This window comes from Cupressus sempervirens, chromosome 11 (assembly GCF_028749045.1).
Source record: "Cupressus sempervirens isolate cs-2001-9-10 chromosome 11, ASM2874904v1, whole genome shotgun sequence".
Classification (NCBI taxonomy): Eukaryota; Viridiplantae; Streptophyta; class Pinopsida; order Cupressales; family Cupressaceae; genus Cupressus; species Cupressus sempervirens.
Genome location: NC_143128.1, coordinates 540,827,324 through 540,852,878, shown reverse-complemented (window position 1 = coordinate 540,852,878; position 25,555 = coordinate 540,827,324). Strand labels below are relative to the sequence as shown.

The 25,555-nt window shown below is 32.8% G+C and overlaps 1 protein-coding gene across 1 annotated transcript; it reads right to left on the bottom strand.

The window, feature by feature from the left end:
- LOC149530769 (uncharacterized) lies at positions 1–25,555 on the bottom strand. Its single transcript, XM_089808240.1, has 2 exons — positions 24,209–25,555; positions 1–147 (listed from the first exon to the last, which is right to left on the bottom strand). Exons 1-2 carry the CDS (start codon positions 25,553–25,555, stop codon positions 1–3), a joined length of 1,494 nt encoding a protein of 497 aa, XP_089664366.1.

Sequence of the window (25,555 nt, the reverse complement as noted above, 5' to 3'; positions counted from 1 at the left end):
CTAGCAGTTATCGTTGGCGATCTGCCAGTGGCCCGTAGTGGCTTCGTTGGCAGCACCTGCCATGGCCCCACCATCGCTCCACCCCATAATGGCCCTCTGCCCTCCTGCAACCCCAGCCACCACTCCACCGATGGTGTGGGGGTGGCGCTTTTTAAAAAAAAAATTATTTGTTAATTTAAAAAAATAATTTTTCTTGCATTTCAGAGTGCCTAGTGGTTTTTTCTCCGTAACTTGAGCATACAGACATATTTTTTCAATCCAAAAAATGCACCAGAAAGCTGGTTCTAAGATGGAGATATTTGTGTAGGCTTTTTTGAGTTTTGGTGCAGTTTGGTTGCCTATTTTGGCAGTCAAAGCTAGATATTCTATTTTGCACTTCGGGAGTTGTATCTTGAGCATCCGATCTCCGATTTTGGACTTCTTTATATCATTGGAAAGATCTTTCTGTGCTCTTTTCAGTGATGTTGGTTGTTGTTCTAGATTTTGATCTAAGAAAATTTTATTCAACCTTCTACATTTTTGCATGCTGGTGGATATCTTGGCTGTTTTAGGTCCGAGGATTGATTTCGTTACTTCAGATGCTTTGTTTTGGGCTATACCTTCTGTTGTATTAGCCTTATGCTTTTTCTGATCATTTTTGATATTCATTGTAAGCATCTTTATGCAAACACACTGAGATAAAGTGCCACTTCTTGCATTTTGGGATCCTTTTCATTATTGTGATTTTTTGTACTCGCACTACTTTATAATGTGCTATGGGGGGATAGTTGATTGCCATTTAGGCCCTCTTCCTTTGTCAAGTGAGTGTCCCTTCCATGACATTAGCCCCATGATGTGTCGATGACACATGCCTTTATAGGTGTCTGTACCTCACTCTTGATGTGTTTGGTTCTTGTGTTGTAGGAGATTTTTGGCCCATCTTTTCAATTGCATGTCACCTCACCCCATTTGCATTAAGGTGGGGTTATATTGTTGTTATATGCTTCCTTGGTTCAATGGTTCATTAGTGTGAGCTATGTATTTAGTACCTAATCCTACATACTAGGCGATTACAGTGGCTGACTACTTATGCATTTTGGTGAGATGGATCATCTACCATATAGACATGCTTGGTTCATGCCTTCTATTTCCATGGAGGTTCTACAGATCAACACCTTTTGACAGAGTTTTGTGGCTTTTCATACTTCAGTGGTTCTCTTCATGATCTCTCTTTGTTCCTTCTTCAGGAACATTCTTTGCTATCTCTTTTTGGAGTAGGGTTTTTCCCATGTGGTTTTCTCTATTTCTCCAGTTTACAAAGATTTCCTTGTATTGGGTACCTAATCAAGCCTTGTTGCCGAGACCCACTTTTCTACTTTCATAGCTGTGCTAGGTTAGCACACCTCCTAAGCTTCGCTTAAGGGGGGGTGTTAGAGTAATTAGTTATTTTCACTTATTAATTTAATCACTTTGATTTAATTAAATAAGTTGCCTACTACTCTAGTTTGCTTACGCTATGTTGTAGGTGCATATAATTAATATTTTATTAATTATATTGTGCAACCTAGCTTTTTTAGGCTTTTAGGTTACCCTTTTTTGGTTTCGATCTCCTTTTATAAGGATTGATCTCTCTTTATTTTTGATCAAGAATCCGTTGAATAATATTTTTCTTCTTTGTCTGAGTTTTTCAGATCAAACCCTTGCCTCTTCTTGTCTTTTTTTTTTCTCCATGACAGGTTTTCTGCATGTAGGTTTTCTTGGGATTCATGGATTTGTTATGTACTTTTGCTCAAATCCTACAGTTACTACTAGAGAGGCAACCAAGGAGATGATATGGCTTTAGTTCTTCTTGGAAGAATTGGGACAACCTTAGAAGGATAATTATTTGTTTACAGATTGAATGTCATTCAGCTATGCATTCAAAGGCAAAACACATTCAGTTGCAGTACCATTTCATTTTGTCAATTTTGGATGATGGACAGTTAAAGCTAGACAAGATACATACAAATGACAATCCAATAGATATATTTACAAAGGTAGTAAAAGGGAGAAGCTAAACTCCTCTTCAACTTCGGTTGGTCTTCTAGAGTGAACAAGAATAAAAGAACAACAGAGTCCAGAGTGGTTTGATCTAGTGGGAGCCTCATGTAGTAGTGGCATATCTATAGGATTAGTCTCCAAGTGGAAGATTATTTTTTAGTGTGGAGCTTGATCAGTCCCCAAGTGGGAGATTGTTAGATTATGGTGAATGATTAGGAAAGTATTGTACATACTCCATAATTCCTTGGCAAGGTTTGGGGGTAGAGCCCCCAATGAATTTTTTTTGGGCTACTATATTAGCATTTTATGCCCAACATGTTGTAACTAATTTTTAACCCTAAAGAGAAAAAAATACTTGTATAAAAGGGCTTAAGATTAGGTACTGTTTCATAATGTGTGATGCAAAAATTGCTTCTTATGAGAGTATTGAGCTATAAGGGATTACAAATTATAATTAGGTTGTAATCACTGGATTGTAATAACATTGGACTTGTTGTTTAGTGGACATAGCCCAGGGTTTGGATGAACCATGTTAAATACTGGTGTCTTATGTTCTCCTTTGTGTGAATCCATTATTTTTTGATATTGTTTATATTTGCATGTAATTATTATTTCTATCTGAGGTTAATCCTAACAAGTGGTATCAGAGTGAGGTTGTTTTTCAGTTATCCTCTATAGGAAAGTTTCACGGTTGAGTGGGAGAAATGGCTAACAAGGGTGAGCTAAAGGTTGACAAGTTTAATGGGTAGAACTTTTAGTTTTGGAAAATGTAAATGGAAGACTATCTTTATCAAAAGGATTTATGGAAGTCGTTGGAAGGAAAAACAAAGAAACAATGAACTATGACAGATGAGGACATGGAGATTTTAGACAAAAAGGTATGTTTCAGCCTCCATAGGGATGGGATGTGTGGATTTAACTCGGGACCAATCCGAGTACAAGAGAAAAATACTAAGGAGTGTTGAGTAATGCTTGTGTCAAACAAGCTACAGTTAGTGTCAAGAAAATCTAGTGTTGACTAAGTGTTAGCATCGACCAAGAAAGTTAGTTGATGTCGAGCTAGAAATCTTTACATTGACTGAGTATTTCAATGATGACCAAGTATAGAATTTAGAGACTTCCAAGTGATATTAAGAGAATAAATTCAAAGAAATTGTAAGATCAAGTTGACTCAGTTTATTTCTTGGGAGATGTAAAATGTGTTAAAGATAAGATTGATGAGTTGGATCATTAAATTCAAGGAGAAGATTAGGTAAAGACCTAACAGATAGATTCTAGAGAATTTTCTAGAGCTGAATGATCAAGACGATGGATAGATACATTGAATCAAGTTGAACCTAGTCATAAAACATAAGAAATATGGTGGATGTAGAAAATGGTAAAGCACAAGTTTCCTATTTAAAGAGATACAAAGCCAAATAATTCGAGTTAGGAGTTGTGTTGGTGTTGTGTGTTTATGTGCAAGCTTGTATGTGAAAAGAGACATACAAAGAAGGGTTGATAAAAAATGCATAAGAGTGTAAGTGAATGACAAGCTAAAGGAGAGGGCTTGTAGATATGATGTTGTTATTGATAAGTGCATTAGAGAAGAAGGCTTAAGTGTTGATGAGAAGAGTGGACTGATTGCTTGTAAGGTGTCCAAGCAAATCAAGATAAGAGATGACAATGGAACATTTATTAGTAAACCAACATAAGGACCAAAAAAAGATATAAACCTATAAAACCGAGTTGTAATCACATATATCAAAACCTATTACTTTCTTTCTTATCATTATAAATAGTTTGTATTGAAATTCTTTTAACATAGGTTGACTTAACAGTAATTTTGAAGACTTAACAATCTATGTAAATTCTTTAACAAGATGACATTCTAAATGGAATGATCAAAATCTTCTTACAAAGTCACTCCTAAAAGGGTGATTGAATCCTCTAACTAGGACACATTTAACAATGTGTTTTGTAACATTTAATAGGATTGTCTCCTAACAAGTCTCACTTTGAAAGAGTGTAAAAGAGTGACATGTTGCTAGTGGTTTTTCCCAAATTGGATTTCCATGAAAAATCCTAGTGTCAAAATATGATGAATGATTTATGTATGTTTACATTCGATAATGTTTTCATTATGCAATGCAAGTTATGTTTATGATAATTTTATATTGGTGATCAAGCAACAACAAGATAAGAAAAATGGTGAAGTGTTTATTGTTTAATTGTTCATGTGGTACATATTGACCTTAAGTAATTGATTCACCCCCCTCTCATTTTTTCTAAACATTTATAACAACTCAAACAAAGATCTCTTCATTTACAAAACATGTAAAGATTACTAATATAAATCACCCATTAAAAAAGATGTATTGAAACTCAAAAAGAGACACCAAAATTGTATAGTTATTACTTTTTTGCATGGTCAGAAGTGGGTCTGAAGAGAGAAAAATCTTAGTGCAATCTTGCAAAATCTGAATAAGAGGATAAATTATCAATTAATTCCAAAAAAATGATAATAATATTCTTCACAACGTAAACAAAGATCTCTTCACACATCTAAAGATTATTTATATAAATCACCCATTAAGAAAGATATATTGAAACTTGAAGATAACAAAATAGATGCAGTTTATTTCTATTAATAAGAAAACAATTATAGAGACCTTACAATTTATATCTCCCAATTCACTTAATATATAAACCAAAAGCACTAAACTTAAAAGCTGTACTAAAAATGTATTGCAAAGGTTCTAATCAAGCCTAAGAAAGGCAATAATTGCATAGTTATGCTTGTGTTCCACATTATTGGTGACATCCATGATATACCAATGAAATAGATAATCAAGCCTCCACTCCTTCATTGATTCATACTCTGTTTTTGCAGGGCTTGGATAATAAAGAGGAACCTTGGCTCCATTTCCATTTGACACATGTATTTCTCCTTCTTCCTTCACCTCTATAATTAGTATCACCCGCATGCAAGGAACAGAATGGGGCTTGACTAATTTTTGCATGCTCCTTCTTTCTATTATTCCTATGTGATACTAATTTCAATTTAATAATGTTTCTTCATATTATTATAATTTTTGTTGTGCATGCATATAATCTTAGTTGGATCACTTAGTCAAACTAGTATGAATATTGGAGAAAGGTGGTACCTAATACTTAGCATCACAAAATATTTTCATTAATTAGCAACTAAGAGAGAAAGAGGAAGAAGACAAAAAGTTAGTATGATCGCCATTGGGATCTCTCATTGGTTAGGACATGGACAATGATCATGTTGAGTCACAAAATGCAAACATGTCAAATGAGTAGTCAAGCAAAGAATAAGCATGATGAGTCACCAGTGTTGTGATATGACATAAGGAAAATAAAGAAATGTGACATGATTAGAATTCATCTATGAAAGTTTATAGGGTTAAAGGACAGAAGCTACACATAGGATCACAAGGACAGTGGGAGGTCTACTAGTCTAGAGCCCTATTCATATGCAGTCATGGGGCTTATGTGACTAGCTCATGCATGATACTGAAATTTTGAGTACATCAATTTTGAGAAAGAATTTTTTAATTGGATTTTTGTGCCCAGATGATGGGAAGTGTAAATATCTTTTTACACTTCATTTTGGGAGTTTTTTTTCATAATACAAGAATGTAAAGAAAAGAGATCAGAGGTGAAGAGAATAGAGCTAAACATTTAACATGTTGGTTTGAGATAGGGATGAACCGACAAGTGTAGAAGGTGATATAAGGTTTTTATAGGGAAAGCCAAGACAGAAAGGGAAGATCAATGGATCTTCAAGGTATACAAAACAAATTTACAAGGCAGGTTGTGCTACTTATTGAATCAACCATTATAGTTTACTTTATTACCTTTGCATCTATTTTGTAAGCTCTTAATTGGGCATACTTTATTAGAAAACATTTGTAAACCCTCTTACAAGGTACCTCCTAGATGGAGTGTTGTAAATCCACTCACAAGGTATCTTTGATAGGATTTTTTAATCCTAGTAGTTTATGAACATTCATAACTAGTAGATGTGTTCCAATTGTAGCCTTTAACTAGACACCCTTTTATCTATAGTAAAAGGCTAGTGGGTATATTATTCCCATCATGATTTTCATCCTCGAACTAAGAATTTCCATGTACAAAATCCATGTGTCATTGATGTATTCTTTCTTATGCAAAGTTACATGATTTTATTGTGTTTCTTTTATTATTGGTTTACTGCTTAAGTAACTAGTAGTTATAGTATTTGTGAAAGTAGCTTAACTAATTGGTTTGAAAGCTAGTACTGATTTATCCCTATCTCAATACTAGTTTGGCACATCAATTGGTATTGGATATTAGGCCCTAACACCAATTAGCTTGAAAAATTGAGGGAATATCTAATGAAAGATTTTGGACTTCAAAAGAAACTTGATGAAGCATTCACCACCATTAATGGTTTGAAGGAAAAGCTGAGGGTTTTCTTGACTAAGAGAAAGAAAATTTTGAAGAAACTTAGTGATAGTCAAGAAATCATTGAAAAAATTGAAGAATAGATTGGTTTAGATGAATTTGAAGAAGCCATAATAGATCTCATGGCTGATAATGAGAATCTGACAAAAGCTATTGCAATATTGAAGAAAGAGTGAGAAAACATGACAACAAGAATGAACCAAGCAAATAGCTGAAGAATCAAAAAGAAAAAATGATGCATAAATGATGTAAATGGAAGAATAGTGTCTCTAAATAGAGAGAAAAATAATGTATTACATGAACAAGATCATGACCACAAAGAGAAGATTGAACAACCAATTTAAGAGAAAAAGAAACTGACCGAACTAGTTTACAAGCTAACTAAAGAGTCAAAAATTACAAATGAGATAAATAAAAAATTGAATAAGTTCAATTAAAGCACTAAAAAGATAGATAAGCAACTAAAGTCCATAGGAGAAACAAGAGCACCATAAGTCTGGGAAATGGTGACGACAACAAGACTGAAAAGGGTGAGTCTTCTGGAAAAAAAGAGATGGATGTCAAGAAGTAAGGAATGACATCACCAAAAGGTATGAAACCCAAAAAACCCATGTGTTCTTTTTATCGTAAAGTAGGACATATTTCAAATGAATATTGACACAAGCAAGTATTACCTAGTATCCAATATACCTTTGATGGATGCTGCCACTAGTATGGTCATACAACACAAGAGTGTAGATCTCATTTTAATGAGGAAAAAATAGATGAATATTGTTACTACTATAACAAGTATGGACATAACCCTAAGGAATTTAAATCAAAGGCATGATCAAACTAATCATCCTCAAAGTCAACAAGTCCCACTAGGAGGGACACGTTTACCATGTAGGTATGCTACACCTATGGAATCATGGACACCTTGCAATATATAGCAAGTTAAGACAAGTTAGAGGAATAACACTAGATCTTGTAGAGGAACATGTATGACCTATTACAATTGCAACACGATTGGACATCTTGCTAGAGAGTGTAGGTCAAAAAATAGGTCCAATGATCATTACCTTGCTAGGAAAGGGAAGAAAAAGGCAATTAATACAAAAGAAGTCACGAAGGACTTTAATAAAATTTGTAGAAAGAAAAATGATGAAGCAGAGGAAGCTAAAATTGTTGAGGTTGTTAGCTCACTGGTCAACAATGAGACTTTTGAGTTAAAATAAGCAATTATAGACTAAGGGGTTCATATACAAAATATTACACCAATCTCCATATGTAAACCGGCAAGTCACTTTTTGTAATGCCAAAGTTGATAAAGCACTCATTACATTGGCAAATGTAGTATACCTACAGTAAGACAAGTGAATGATAAGATTATGATTATTTATCTATGGGCCATAAAAATTAATTGGATAGATTAAGTGGTACATGAACTCTTTGTTTTCTATTTTACTCTCAATGTTAGTACCCTAACATTAATATTTTTAACTATAAATAGGATATCAAAGAGCTATTTACCACTTTGTGAATTCAAAATCTTTTGAGCTTTCTAATTTGCAAAACCTTATCTTGAAGTGTGATCATCCTGTGAATTATGTGTTGATTTTAGTAAGCAAAAAAAAAGGGGTAACTTGAACAATGGATTTGTGAGCCCAATTGAACTATTTGAAGATTATATACTACTAGTCAATATTTAAGATGGAAGATCAATTCAACAAAGTCATGTTGGTTAATGGAAAGGTCACTAAATGACTAGAGTGTGAAGTTCTCTAGTTGAAGGAAGATGAAAGAGATATGGAAGGAGTATTATCATCACTCCTAATTGAAATATTACTTACTGAAGATGTAAGTGCTTTCCTAAAGGCTTGACTATAAGAAATTTGTGATAAAAACATTGATGACCTAAATGGTGAATTATGTGAACATGAAGTTTCAAGGAACAAGCACAAGAATTTGGAGAAGATGACATTACTACATGTCGCAAGAATTCCTAACTTCTTCCACAAAGTTTGGATCAAGTTCATGATAGGAAGACTACATGACCAATACACGTGCCTCGAAAAACCCTATAAGATTATGAAGGATGTGATTCAAAGGTTTACTTGTTTTAGTGGCACTCAGATGGAACTAACTACAAAAATAATTTTAACCAAAAAGGCTACAAAAATGATTGGAGGTCATATTGACAGGTGAGCTTGCATAGTACATCACTTCCCCAACCATTAGATGGGATTCATAGCAATGGTAATTTCCTACTAGATCTACAACTCGAGTCAAGACAATACTATACAGAGTAGTATGGTATGTGATGCATATCAAATTATTCATGACCACACTACTCTTGAGCTAAGTGCGTGGCTTCATGGGTAGATAATGGAAAATATAGGTAAGATTAAGGACTATAGCAAACATATTTTGAATTTTGGATATTCTTGTGAAGAACTAAAAGCTATTTGAAATACATGCATATTTTGAAGAACTAGAAGTAATTCAAAATGCCTACATGTTTTAAAGAACTAAAAGTTCCTCAAAATGCATATGTTGTTTGAAAAAATAAAATTTAAAGTTCTAAAAAATGTATGCATATGTCAAAGAACTAAAAGTTTTCCAAAATGTGTGTGTGTTTTGAAAAACTAAATGTTCTTTAAAAGGAGTTTTCATTTTGAAGAGATAAAGGTATTTTTTTAGTTCTTCACAAATGTACATGTTATGAAGAAATACTATTTAAAAAAAAAAATTAATTTAATTTTATGTCAAACCACATCTATAGTTTTATAGAATCTATAAATGTTTTTCTTATCTAAAAATAAAAATTCTCCCTAATACATATTCTAAATAATGCTTACATTTTTTCTTATTATTGAGAGAAAGAAAGCGATAGACGTATTGTATAAGTATATACATATGTGTTGTGTATGTTAAGATTTTAAGCTTACACTTTTATTTCTTCATAATGTATACACATTATGTAGAACTAAAAATGTATGCTTATTAATTTCTACATAACATTTATTTGGTATAGCTTGGTAAGTGGCTTTGGAAATGATCCTAAGGCTTCCAAGCCCATTTTCCATTTATTTTTTTCCATTTACATGAATTTTTAATTTCAAGATGATTTTTCAACTTCATCATTATCAGGTTAATAAATGATCAAGTGGGTATCTTTGAAATTACTACCATAAGCTCTCACATCTTCTCATCTTTCTAACCATATAACCTTTTCTATATTTGGATTACATTAGAATAGTGAGCCATAATTTTCCTTACCAGTGTCTTGACAATCCTCAAAGATGTATATATGTACCATATGTTTAGTTAACTTCTGATCTACTTGATCAAATGCAAAGAACAAATTGCATATTACAATTCTACACTTGATTCTTTACACTTTGATTTTTTTCTTTCTTTCATTTTTTACTATTTTGATGCAAATAATGCCCAACACATGAATAGGTACCATATTTAAGATGTAGTCACTTCAAAAAATCATAAAAAATATTAGTTAACAAAGAATTAAAAAATAATACATAGCTTCTAGATCTCACTCTTACCTATCATTCTATTAAAGGGTTTTGAAAAATAATAAATCCAGCCACATCTTTTGTGAAACACATATAACTAATTATGTTATATTTTTCTCAAAAAAAGGAATAATTTTTTGTGTGTTGCAGGTTTGACCCTCTTAATCTTATCAAATTCTTAAAAACATAATTAGTAATTTACAAACTATATTTAGAATGCTACAATTATTATTGTTGACACATATTCTAATTTTGAGTACATGACCCTCAAATTTCTATTTGAAGTTCAAGTTTATCTCATTTCAGGAAAATAGTAATCACTTATACCCCCTTTTTCACACAATCTTGGTGCCCTTAACCATAAAGAAAAAATAGATTTGAATTAGTGCTCTTAAAGATTATATAAATATTGAAAAGAAACAAGCATTAATGAAATGGGAAAACATTTGCAAACTCAAAGAATATGGAGGTTTAGGAATCAAGAATCTCAGTTGGCAAAATAAAGCCCTAGGAGCCAAATTGGTATGGAGAATGTTCTAGGAGAAGGACAAAAAATGGGCAAAAATTATTCACAATAAGTATTTAGGCAACTTCGAACCCTCATCCATCTTCACAACTAGAAACTCCCTAGAGGATCCCAAACCTAGAACTTGCTAATGCAAATCCAACCAATCATTTCCAACAACCTTACTTCAAACATAGGTGAAGGGAAAGATCCCCTCTTTTGGGAAGACTCTTGAGCTAAACTTCTTTCTTTCGATAGTTAAAAATTTCCTTTGAACATCAAAAAAAACTCCAACACCTATGAGGAAGACATGTTTATGATTATAAACAAGTTAGAATTGAAAAGGGAAAGAAAAATTGGGAATAGAAATCAGCAGAGGCAACCAACCTCTTAGAACATGAAAATAAGTTATTTAAGGAAACCTTGGACCAACAACAAACTAACCACAAAAATAGAAATGATAGAATAATCCAGGGGGCTACAAAAAATGGTCAATACAGTGTCAAACAAGGATACAACATGATAATAAACTCACAACATGGGAAAAGGCTACCATTCCATTTAACCTCTATTGGGACAGAGCATGTCTACCAAAAACAAGCATTTTCTTGTGGACAACATCACAAAATAGAATACTAACAATAGATAAATTCACCAAAATGAGATTTGAAGGACCATCAAGCTGTCCATTGTTCAAAAAAACTCAGGAATGGTGGAACATATTTTATATCAATGCCCCTTTACATAAGCTTGTTGGAAATGGCTATGCCAAAGGTTAAGCTGGTCAACTACTCTTCCACCTAGATTAGGATAACTCCTTAGAAGTTGGCCATAATTTAGCATCAAGAAAGCCTATAACAAGCTATGAAATATCTCTCCTTCAATTATGCTATGGGAAATTTGGAAAGAAAGAAACCGTATAATCTTCCAAAATGAGGAGTACTCTATTCCAACTCTCCTTAACAAAATTGAAGCAAGCATTATAGAAGTCATGAATAATCACCTAAGGAACTTCATAGTAGAAGAAGGATCCTTCTCAAATTGGGATGTGAATATGAGGAAAAATTAAAAACAGTTAATCAATCCACCAACAACATGCTTAAAAAGTAGCAAAGAAGCAAGAAAGAATTGTAGGTGGGAACTAAATTTCATTGGAGCATCTCAGGGAAACCCATGGAAAGTAGGAATATGATACACAATAAAATCACAACATGAGAATGGATAATAAAATGAGCAAAACCATTAGGATAATCCTTGAATAACCTTGCAAAACTTGAAGAACTTATGGAGGGTTTAAAACTCTACTTACAACTACACATAAAAAAGTTATAAATAGAAGCAGACTCTCAAATCATCCTAAATGACATAAGAAAGTGGGAAACACCTAACTAGAAACTAAATTCCAAACTGGAATATGTTCTCCCCTATTTGGACAAGTTTGAAGAACTAAGGATACAACACATATATAGAGAGGGAAAAAAGAAGCAAACACTTTAGAAAACCAAGGAGCAGATGACGATGAATTTATTATAAAAGCATTTCAAAAAGCCTAAAGTTATATACAACACTCAAAATTATAATCACCTTGACTATATCCTCTCATCTAGACCATCAAACTATATCCCCCTTAGACTAATAACTAATATAAAATGTAGATTGTTACATGCAGCAGGAACACCTAGTAAAATCCTTTTGTCATTCAAACCCCCATCTCAAAGAACTTCCCTCTTAAACCTTTTTACTTTTACATTTTGAAATCATTCTAAAAGTTATCTTAGTTCAATCCAATATTTATTTTAACTAAAAATGAGTCTAACATTAGAAGTGAGTATAAAGTATCTAGAAGAAATGTAGATTTGAAGAAAAGCAAAGGACCTCGAACAAAATACATAGTGACAAGAAAATGAATGCATCCATATTTGACTAAGGACAAAAAAATGATTGAATAAAAAATTGAATATGTAAAGAAGATTCAAGTTGTTAGGATTAAACCTCAGATAGAAATAATAATTATATGCAAATATAACCAATATCAGAAAATAATAGATCACACAGAAAAGAACACAAGACACCAAGATTTAACATGGTTCACCTATCCCTGGGCTACATCCACCAAATAACAAGTCTGATATTATTACAATCCAATAATTATAGCTTGATTACAATCCGTAATCCCTTACAACTCAATACCACTAAAAGAACCAATTTTTGCATCACAACACTAAAACAATCCCTAACCCTAAGCCCTTTTATACAATTATTTTTATCGCTTTAGGGTTATAATTAATAATTACATGTTGGCCCAAAATCCCAATAAAATAGGGACCCAAATTTTTTTGGGGTGATGCCCCAAGCCCCAAAGAATTTATGAATATGTACATTACTTTCCTAATCAGTCACCACATACTAACAATCTTCAACTTGGGGACTGATTGGGCTCCACACTAAACAAAAATCTCTCACTTGGAGACTAATCCTGTAACAATATTGCAACCACATGGGGCTCCCATTGGATCAAACCACCCTAGACTTTGTTGTTCTTTTATTCCTGTTTAGTCTAGAAGACCAACTAAACTTGAAGAGGAGTTCAATTTCTCCCTTGTCACTACCTTTGTAAACATATCCGCTAGATTGTCATCTATATGTATCTTGTCCAACTTTAACTGTCCATCATCCAAAAGTAACTGAATGAAATGATACTACAACTATATGTGTTTGGTCTTTGAATGCAGAGCTAAATTTTTTGCAAGATGAATGGCATTCTAACTATTTGTAAACAAATAATTATCCTTTTGAGGGTGTCCCAATTCTTCCAAGAAGAACTAAAGCCATATCATCTCCTTTGTGCCTCTATAGCAGCAACATACTCTGCCTCTGTAGTGGATAAAACATTAACCTTCTGTAACCTAGAAACCCAGCTCATGGTTGCCCTACCAATAGTAAAGACATAACTTGTAGTACTCTGCCTGGTATCAATATCCCCTATCAAATCTGAGTCAACATAGCCCTGTAAATTAGTAGTAGAGCCCAAAAAGTGTAGACACTTATGGGATGTTCCTCTCAAATATCTAAGAATCTATTTGACTGCATTTCAATGCTCAATTCCAGGATGACTCATATACCTGCTAACGACTCCCACTGCATGTGCAATATCTAGCCTTGTACATGCCATAACATACATAAAACTTCCTATAGTTGAAACATAGGGTACCTTTGACATCTTCTCCTCCTCTTATGGTGTCTTGGGACACATCTCCTTAGTCAACTTCAAATGACTAGGTAAAGGTGTGCTGACAACTTTAGCATTCTCTATAGAGAAATGTTGCAACACCTTCTAAACATAATTAGCCTAAGATAGCATTAATTTCTTGTTCTTCCTATCTCTTCAAATCTTCATACCAAGGATTTGTTTTTCTATCTCCAAATCCTTCATAGAAAATGCATGTGCTAACTAGCATTTCAACTCCTTAATGTGATCCATGTTAGACCCAGCTACAAGCATATCATCAACATATAAACATAAAATAATGTAGCTATCATCATACAACCTCTTAAAGTAAACATAATGATCTAAATGACACCTACTATATCCATGCTCGTGCATAAAACTATCAAATTTCAAATACCATTGCCAAGGTGCTTGCTTCAATTCATATAAACTTTTCTTCAATTTGCACACTAAGTTCTCCTTAGCTTTGACCTCAAATCCATGTGGCTAAGCCATATATATCTCTTCATCCAAATCACCATGAAGGAAGACTATTTTAACATCAATCTACTCTAAATGCAAATCTTCAATAGCCACAATACTTAAAATAGTATAGGTAGAAGTCACCTTAACAACAGGAGAAAATATCTCATCAAAATCAATGCCTTTTTTTTGTGCAAATCCAGTTACAACTAACTTAACTTTAAATCTTTTCTTACCTCCAGCCTTTTCTTTTAACTTGTAAACCCACTTATTCTGTAAAGCCCTTTTACTTGCAGGCAACTTACTTAAATCTCATGTCTTATTTTTCAGCAAAGAGTCCATTTCATCTTTCATTGTAGACTCCCACTAAATCTTAGTGTCCACCTGCACAACTTCATCATAACATTCAGGTTCACCAGCATCTATTAGTAAAATAGAATACAAAGAGGGAGAAAATCTTTCTAGAGCTCTAATTTTCCTTGTTGACCATCTAACATTCACTGGTGTGTGTGGTATTTTTTATTTCAGTTGTTGCACATCATGAGGAATGGCTGGAACGTCATCTTTGGGAGTATCATCTAGCACTACATAATCATCTTCTTTCTTCTTATGTTGCTACAATAGATCTTTGTACAACACTATCTCATTGAATATGACATCCCTACCTCTTACAATTTTATGATTTTCAAAATTCTAAAGCTTATAACCAAATTCATTAATGTGATATCTAACAAATACACATTTTTTTAACTTAGCTTCTAGCTTGGTTCTATTTTCAGAATCTATATAAGCAAATGCTTACAATCGAACATTTTGAGAAAAGAATAACTCACTTTCTTACCAGTCCATGCTTCCTTTAGAATACCACGACCCAAATAAGTAGAGGGACCTCTATTAATCAAATATACACTAGTATTGATAGCCTCCACCCACATTTGTAGGGGCAACCCAACATGCAACCTCATGCTCCTTGCATGCTCTATTATAGTCTTGTTCATGCATTCAGCTACTCCATTTTCCTGTGGAGTCTTTGGAATGGTTTTCTGTCTACGAATACCATTAATGGAGCAATAATCTTCAAATTCATACTGCAATATTCACCACCATTATTAGATTTGAGACATTTTAAGTTCTTACCCGTCTCATTTTCAACCAAGTATTTCCATTTCTTAAAAAGTTTGAAATACATCATATTTCTATTTAAGAAAATAAACCCATACTTTTCTAGTTGCATCATCAATGAATGTAACATAATAATGAGAGCCACCAAGGGAAGATACCTAAGTTGGTCCCCATACATCAATATGCACAAGCTCTAATTTCTTCTTTTTATTTTCCTTCATAGTCTTCACAAAACTCACTCTATTTTGTTTTCCATACACACAACTTTCATAGAAATCCATATTAACACATTCCAAACCTGGTAAAACTTTCTTTGAATGAAGTACTTTCATACCTTTCTCACTCATGTGCCCAAGTCTATTATGCCACAATAGTGTATCAGAATTTACATCAGCTATTTGTTCTTCCTACTTAACTCCAACAACTATTTCTGAACATTCAGTTTTCTTTGAGACAATTAAAGTAGAAGGAACAAAATGACTTGCACAAAGATATAAGGTGCCTACTTTCACACCTTTTTCTACTACAAGGGAACCTTTTGAAACCTTCCAATTTTTATCATTAAAAGTAAGTACATAACCCTCACCATTGAGTTGCCTTGCTGAAATTAAATTCCTACTCAGCCTTGGAACATGTCTTACCTCATGTAGTAGCCAATGATTCCCATTTTGCAACTTAATCTTAACTTTTCCCTTTTCAACGATCTGATAAGGTTCATTATTCCTCAAATAAACAAGTCCAAAATCCCCTTGGACATAATCAATGAAATAACCTCTATGAGGTTTAGCATGTAATTAAGCAACAAAATCTAAAACCCACAAATTGTCAACACTTTCTAAAGAAAAAAGCAAAGCACCCTCTTTGGATTTGTTACTTACCACATTTGCCTCCTTGTCTCCATCTAGTTTATCTCCTTCATTTTTCTTTTGAGACCAACAATCTTTCTTTTTATGCCTTGGTTTCCCATAGTACTAGCAATCATTTGGTCCTCTCGATTGAGACCTCCTCCCCTTTGACTTTCCTCTTGATTTCCCATGATTTCTAGAATTACTTCCTCTCTCAATCGTTCTGCCTCTGCTTTGTGCATTCAAAACACTTCCTGATGTAGATCCACCTGAGGATTTTTTACGAGTTTCCTCACTCAAAATAACACCAATCACATCATCATATTTTAGATTACTAGATCCAAGAACAAAATTACTCACAATCATTACCAAGCCATTCCATCTTTCAGACAAAGAACACAAAATCAAGAGAGTCCTAATTTATTCATCAAAATTGATACCCACAGAGGATAATTGACTAGTAATAGTATCAAACTCATTTAGATGATCCACAACAAATCCACCTTCTATCATTTTCATATTAAATAAACACTTCATGAGAAATACCTTGTTTGAAGCGGAGGCCTTTTCATACAATTTTGCTAGGGTTTGCATCGACTCTTCTGTTGTATTTGCTTTTGTAATATTAAATGCCACTGATGGTGCCAGGCATAATCGAATGCTTCCAAATGCCTTTCTACCCAAAAGATCCCAGTCGTCATTTGACATAGATCCCTAATTCTTGGTTTTGCCTTCTAATGACTTCCATAAATCCTTCTGATAAAGATAGGCTTCCATTTGCATCTTCCATAATTGAAAGTTCTACCCATTAAACTTGCCAACCCTCAGCTTACCCTCATCTGCCATCACTCCCACTCAATTGTGAGACTTTCCTACTAAGGATAACCAAAAAGAAAACCTCACTTTGATACCACTTATTAGGATTAAACCTCAAGCATAAATAACAATTACATGCAAATATAATCAATATTAGAAAATAATAGATCACACAAAAAAGAACACAAGATACTAATATTTAACGTGGTTCACCATATCCTCGGGCTACATCCACCAAACAACAAGTTTGATATTATTAAGATCCAGTGATTACAACCTAATTACAATCTGTAATCTCTTATAGCTCAATACTGCCACAAGAACCAATTTTTGCATCACAACACTGAAACAATCCCTAACCCTAAGCCCTTTTATACAAGTATTTATACCGCTTTAGGGTTATAATTAATAATTACATGTTGGTCCAAAATCTCAATAAAATAGGGCCCAATTTTTTTTGTAGGGCGATGCCTTGAGCCCCAAAGAATTTATGAAGTATGTACAATACTTTCCTAATCAGTCACCACAAACTAACACAAGTCCCTAAGAAAAATAGGGGCAACTGTGTAAATTATCTCTAAATTTAAGCACTCAGGTATGCCACTTTTAAATATGTAAATTGTATAGGACTATTTTCCTGTGAAGTATTGGAGGTTTTCTTCTCCATTCATTCCTACCAATGCCATTTTGAGCAGTGCTTTATAATTATTTTTAATTATTAATACAATTTATGGCTTCGACTTTTTACCGATAAAAAAAGAGATTATATAAATATTAATAAGTATTGATGATTATTCTATCCTAGTGTTTATAAATGTAGTAAAAGAAATTTCCCTCAATTTTTTTATTGATATTTTTACATTATGTAATATCTTTTAATTAGGTAACATGCTTTTCCTACGAGGTGGCTTGCAATCGAAATTTGACTTATGCTAGAAAATGACTGTCAGTTACAAATGGTTTTTGATTCATCCATAAATGGTTTGAGGCTATGTAATCTTAATTGTGTTTATTAATTATAAGTAGATTTTTTACCACAATCTGTCATCATGATTGTTATCGTGTTTAACTAGAATTCTAATGCCCCTATAATGATTTAAATAAATATTTAAAATTACTAAATATTTCATTATTTATGGTAAAACTTGTTATTGTGTTCAAATTCAAATTCTAATGCCCCTACAATGATTTGAATCAACATTTAGTTTTAACGAAATCTGTCATCATTTATGTTTAATCTTTAATTCAGAGATTGTGTTTGATCTCCAATAAGATTTCACTTGACCATTTTTTTCTACAGTCTTCTATTTGAAGAAGTAGTAATGACAAGTAGTAGTGATACCCATATATGCTCTTAATGAATCGATCCATGATTTGACAACTTTGCATTTAGATAACTATCAAGGACTGCATAGTGGATCTTTAAATATTGATTAGTTTCTATCTATATTTCTGTCTAAATAAAGATTAATTTTATACTATCAAATTTGAAATCCCTCTTTCACTTATACATCTCTTCAAAATTAATTTTTTTGTTAAAACCTATTAGTGTATCCCTTACACCCTCTTCTTGTGCAAGTGCTAATTATATTTACATTCTTCATTACATACATGAGTAGTCTCTTAGATCTCACAAGTTTGTGATACTAGTATACATGTTGACCATATTAACTACATCACTGTAGTTGTTGTCGATTGTAGATACAATCTATTCTAATTAATATCATCATGTTTGTTATAAATGGAGATTTTGGAATGTCTACATTTCTAATATGTTAATAGCTATTTATAATGAATTCAACTAAGTATAACTAGATTCAAAATAGCACTCTTAAGAGATGATATCAAAAGTTAACAATAATTCATCAATTATCCTATTCATGCATCTCCATCTCAACTGTATCAACTTAGAGAAGACCAGGTTTTAAGCATAAAATAGACCAATTATAGAATTGATTAGTTCAAAAAATATATATTAAGATAATTAGAACTTCTAAAATGTCTATTATAAATAAATGAGGAAAAAAAATCAACAATGTCAAATTGAATTTAGATCAATATTCTTAAAAATAAAGATATAATCATTATAAGAGTTCAATACTACATACTTATTACTAATAATAAAAATTATAATCACAAAATCATCTTCTTAAGCTAAATTCAGAAATTGACATTAGATAAATTCAATTATACTCCACATAAATGGATAACTCAGATTTTGCATAGAAAATCAAATATTTCAGTTTAAATTTTATTTTATTAATTTTTTATTTTTTGATTCAAAATTATTTAATATGATAACTGCTATATGTTTAGGATATAAGAAGCATAATTAATTCTAACTTAGGTGTCACTTTTATATTTCACATCTTATTTAGTTTATTGTTATTAATCTAATTAAATGCAAGAGTTTAAAAATGTTAGTAAAATAAGGTTATGATATCTATTAGTCAATTTAAAACATTTTATATGATTTTTTTCATCTTGATATTTGAATGAATTTATTATATGCATATAAGCACATGTCTAATAAGTATTCTACCAAACAAAGCTATAAGAAAAAATATGCTACAAATATTTCTTTTTTGGAGCACTAAAAGAAATTGTTGCACCAAAATTTTCATATAGACCATTTACGTGCTTAGAATATTGTCTATAAACACATTCAAGGCCATAAAGGGGTCGAAGTCAAACAAGTTTTGAAAGCCCCAATTATGCCAAATCACTTCCATGATTTATATGAAAAATTTATGCATGACTTTATTTTCCCTAGATCTAGGATTTGACTACGAAGGGCACATTTGTATTTGGAGAAGATTTTGATCTATGTACAATTGAAAATGGTGAAAATGATGAGCATACTAATTGTATCAACTTATAAACTTTTACATTACTAAATACTTTGTTGCATCAACACTATTCTTTACTGTTGTTCCATATACTAAATGTCTTGTATATATTCTCATTTATCTTTCTAAAATAATCTATCAAAATTTTAACTCTCTTCCATTTGTAAATATAATGAACGTATTATATAACTATAACATGTTCGATAAATTAAGCACATATTTCAGCATACGTATTAATTAAAGTTCAAAACTTAAATATACATTGATCTTATACACCACTTAATTGAAAATGAATATAAATTTTCAAATTTTACCAAGCCAAGTTTATTGGACAGTGCTTATGATTTTGATATGTTCATTTTATGAGCGGGTAATGGCAAATGGGACATAGTATAATAAGATTATCAGTACTCCTAAAGATGATATGAAATATTAATAATTATTTATGATTTTTCTATTATAGTAATTCTAAATATAAAAAAAAATTTGCCTTTTATTTCCATTAACATTTTTACGTTTATCTTATCTCTTTTATTTTATCTTTGTACATTCTTCGTTATATACATGAATAGTCTCATAGATCTCAGAAAATTTGTGCTCCTAGTATAAATGTTGACCATATTAACTACATCACACTTGATTGGTATAGAATCTAGATACAATGTGTTCTAATCAATATAACCACACATAGAAGATATCATCATGTTTGTCACATACATAGAAGATTTTAATATGTTAATAACTATTTATAATAAATTCAACAAAATAAAATAAAATTCAAATTTGTAGTCTTATAAATAATATCAAACCTTACCAACAATTTATGATTATTCTATATTGATATTTCTATTCAACTACAAAAATTAGAAAATAAGAATACATAATAAGACACGAGCTTTGCTAAGCTTAAGTCCATGACTTATGTAGAAAATAAGACAATATTTGTGTTTTTAGGTTCCTCTGGAGGTAAATAAACTAATGGATTTGTTTGGTGCAATTTTTTTCTAATTTGATTTGTCAATCTACCAATCAAATTGGAGAATTAAATTTTATTCTACAAAATTACAATTGCTAAATATTCATAATTTAAAAATATGTCTTTTCTTATTTTTAATTCGCTGTAGCCATTAGAAAAACAATTCTTGGTTGGAAAACAATTAATTTTTTAAAATTAGAACGACCGCCTTCATTTTGGAAGTTTCTAAAAGTTTAAGCTAGAAGTTCCTAAAAGTTTCTTACTTTCTTGGTTGGAAGCTTGTAACATGCCCAAAGAATGTGAAACTGAAAATATAAAATGAAAGAGCAAAAATATAAAATGTTGAAACTATTGATTCGATTTTTCTAGATACATTCATAAACATACAGAATTGAAACTAACAATGATATTGAAATGATATTGAATATTATATTGGAATGATATGAATATTTACATTGATGTCTGAGCATCTTTATATAGTCTTATTTTCCCTTACAACAACTACTTACGGGAACAACTTCCCACAACTATATATTGAACTAATTTTACTTATCTAATCTAAACATAGAAACTAACCTAATTAATGTAATAAATCTAACATTCTCCCCCTTATTATATTAATTCAACAATCTAACATTCTTGCTTATTATAAACTAACCTAACCTATTTAATGTAATAAGTCCAACATTTCCCCCTTATTACATTAATCCAATAAAAGTGAAAAGCCTTCACCAATATTATTTCTTTGGAAACTTTGATGAAGCTCCTTCACCAATCTTTGAAAGTAGTCTGCAACTTCAGATTGCAAATCCTAATCCTGAAGTTGAGCTCACAATAACATTGTTTCCACCTCCCTTACACAACGAGACATAGTTCCTCCACAATTTCACATCTTCATGGAGTGTGCCTGATGCCTCCTCTGTGCTACACATGAGATGCCTTTCCTCTGAAAGTCCACATCTCCTCCGAGTGTGTCTAATGCCTCCTCAAGTGTCGTAGAAACAATCACCACTAACATATGGACATCTTTCCTCCGAAAGTCAACATCTCCTCCAAGTGTCTCTAACGCAAATTTTGAAATCCTGCCCACCCCCCACTCAATAGAAGGACAATCACATAGCCAAGCCCCCTCTTTTCTTTAGGGACACAAATCCAACAAGTCACCTCTTATCTCCAGGGATGAATTTGCCAAGCCCCAACTTTACAAGGACACAAATTGGTGCTTCCCATGCAATAATCATTTTTGAGCGAGAAGCTAGCTAGAGATGATAAGAATCCTCCAACCTCCATTTCCTTCAGCCTCCTATTTTATTCACAACAAATAGGGTCTGGTCATCCAAAATCTATTAAAAGCACTCTTCTCCCCATTGATTAACCTGCTTTGATACCACTGTAACATGCCCAAAGAATGTGAAACTGAAAATATAAAATGAAAGAGCAAAAATATGAAATATTGAAACTATTGTTTCAGTTTTTCTAGATACATTCGGAAACATACATAATTGAAACTAACAATGATATTGAAATGATATTGAATATTATACTGGAATGATATGGATATTTACATTTATGTCTGAGCATCTTTATATAGTGTTATTTTTCTTTACAACAACTACTTACGGGAATAACTTCCCACAACTATATATTGAACTAATTTTATTTAGCTAATCTAAACATAGAAACTAACTTAATTAATGTAATAAAATCTAACATTTCCCCCTTATTACATTAACTCAACAATCTAACATTCTCGCTTATTATAAAATAACCTAACCTAATTAATGTAATAAGTCCAACCTCCAACCTAGCGAGAAGCTAGCTAGAGATGATAAGAATCCCCCAACCTCCATTTCCTTTAGCCTCCTATTTTATTCACAACAAATAGGGTCTAGTAATCCAAAATCTATTAAAAGAACTCTTCTCCCCATTGATTAACCTGCTCTGATACCACTGTAACAGACCCAAAGAATGTGAAACTGAAAATATAAAAGGAAAGAGCAAAAATATAAAATGCTGAAACTATTGATTCAGTTTTTCTAGATACATTTGGAAACATACAGAATTGAAACTAATAATGATATTGAAATGATACTGAATATTATACTGGAATGATATGAATATTTACATTGATGTCTGAGTATCTTTATATAGTCTTATTTTCCCTTACAGCAACTACTTATGGGAATAACTGCTCACAATTATATATTGAACTAATTTTATTTATCTAATCTAAACATAGAAACTAACCTAATTAATGTAATAAATTTAACAAAGCTGACTGTCTGCTGACTGTCTCCCCAAAATACTTTTTTTTGGCTCAGCAGTTTGTAGAACCCTTTGTTTACTGGTAGATTCTTTCAATCCCAGTTAATAATGCTAATGCTAATTTGATACTTAACACCATTCATACTGGGTGCAGAGGACGTTTTCCCTGTGCTTGAGTGGGCAATATGAAGGAAGATTCGGTTGCAGGATTAACAATTCTAGTCTCTTTATTCCTTGCGTATGGACTACTACCTCCTCATATTTTCAAGATTTTACTAGCTTTACAAAAGAAACTTAAAATTTTCAATGCACTGACAACCCCATTATAACAAGCTTGGTGTCAGTGTATCCTTGAATGCAGTCATTGCATGATTTAGTTATGAAGAGCCCTACGTGTTATTGTATTAATCTAAGTGTCTCCTCCTTTTTGAACTAGATAGGATATTGGATATGCACAATTGGCAAACTTAAGATCCTCAGTATGGCCTTTGTATGCTTGGTTGGATATCCATACCCTGTCCCAAAGCTCTCTTTTTCCCACTGCTGCAAAGAAGCAGGGGCAGACAGCCACAACACTAATAGGCCAAGAACAATAATGCAATTACACAAAGAAACATACCTCTAAATACATGTGAAAACAATTCCAAAATCAATAAATTCCAAAACCAGATTCAAATCAGTGCTCTTTCCTCTTTGAAATAACACCAAAATGTTAACAATACCATAAAACTGGATCATAAATATATGCTTACTAAAGTAACCAGACAGAAGAAGATCATTAATAGTACAATTCCAAAATCAATAAATTCAAACAAGAGACATTTAACTAATCAAAACTAAATGCTATAATACTTTTGAAAAAATAGTAAATATGGAAGATCTCTATGCATGATTGACTGAAGTTTGCATTGTGGGGAAATGCTTCTACATTGAAATTTGAAACACAATTTTCCACCCACAGATTGTCATACGTTGCTACAGTGATCCAATAAATCTATCTAGTTCCTCTTGTATGGCAGAAATTTCACAGAAAACAGGACAGAAATAATAATCATGGCTTCTTGCTCACACAGATTCTTACATCATTTCTTGAAATAACAGCATTTCTATCACGTTTTCACATTCTTTCTGTTGTCTTCTCTTGTGAAATAACCTCATCACATTCTTTCTGATCATCTTGGGGAGATGAAGACGAAGATGAAAGAAGGCGAGGCACAGGATTAAGCCAGGCATGATCAATAGCTACCATTGCAGTGGGTCTCTGTCTCGGCAAAAAATTTAAGAGAGAAAAAAGAAAATCCTTGAAATCATATGCATCCTTTTTAGCAAACCCATATTTATCCTGAAGCTCACTGATCAATAACCTAAATTTCAATTTCCTATACCCTCTCAGGCAACGACTATCGTCGAAATAATCTTGTGAAAGCTTGCCACCCATAGATATTCCTCCGGGCATTGGACCGAGGAGTTCCATCATTAAGCCCAAGTGATTCACAGCCTTCTCTTTCCTGTTCTTCCCCTGAGGATCAAACAAGAACTCCCCTGTTGCAAGTTCATAGGCAATGCATGCAACGGACCACAAATCTGCCGGAGCATCGTATGGAGATCTCAAAATGGTCTCCGGGCACTTGTAACGAAGTGTTTGAATTGGAGCCATTAAATAATTTGGGAAGCTCACTGCATTGCCCAAATCAGCTATCTTGCACTTGTGATGATCAAGGGATTCTATCAGTTCCTTAGAAGGGCTGTTGATCTTGAGTTCTTTGAATCTCTGCCATGGATTTACCTCTTTTCTCCCACCCAATTCCTTTTTCTCCCCACCCAATTCCTTTTCTTCATCATCTTGAGCCACTGATTTGCCATTCTGATTTCCTGCCATTGATGCAGAGGAAGAGCTTGTAACAATGGCGGATTCAGCATTGCTACAAGAAGGCATTAAAATTGGAGCACCAATTATCTTGTGATCTTTTTCTGGATCAGTGGTGCACGTCAGAAGAATGTTTTCTGGCTTGAGATCGGTATGCATCAATGAAAGTTTGCCATGCAAGAAACATAGTCCACTCAAGATGTGAAAGCAGATTTTCTTGACCATGTGCAATGGAATGCCATTAGGATGATGCTTGAGAAGAGTCCTCAAATTGTCTCCTAAATGCTCAAGAACCAAGCAGACATGATTCCCGTTTGGGCCAGTGTGTATGAAATCATCAAGCAATTTAACCACGCATTGTTTGTCCTCTGGATCCTTCTGTGCTATATACTTGAGGATTCCAACCTCACGTTGGGCTACATCTCTAAGACAATCTTTGCTCCTTGTTATCTTGAGGGCCACATATTTGTTGAGTTGGGTGTCCCGTGCGCGCCAAACAGTGGAGAAAGCCCCCCAACCAAGCTTGGATTGCACCACGTAGCGACCTCCATTGAAGAGATCGCCAATGTCCACAGGGTGATATCCTCCATTAACATAATTTGCAGAGCCCTCCTCTCCTCTACCCCTCTCCAT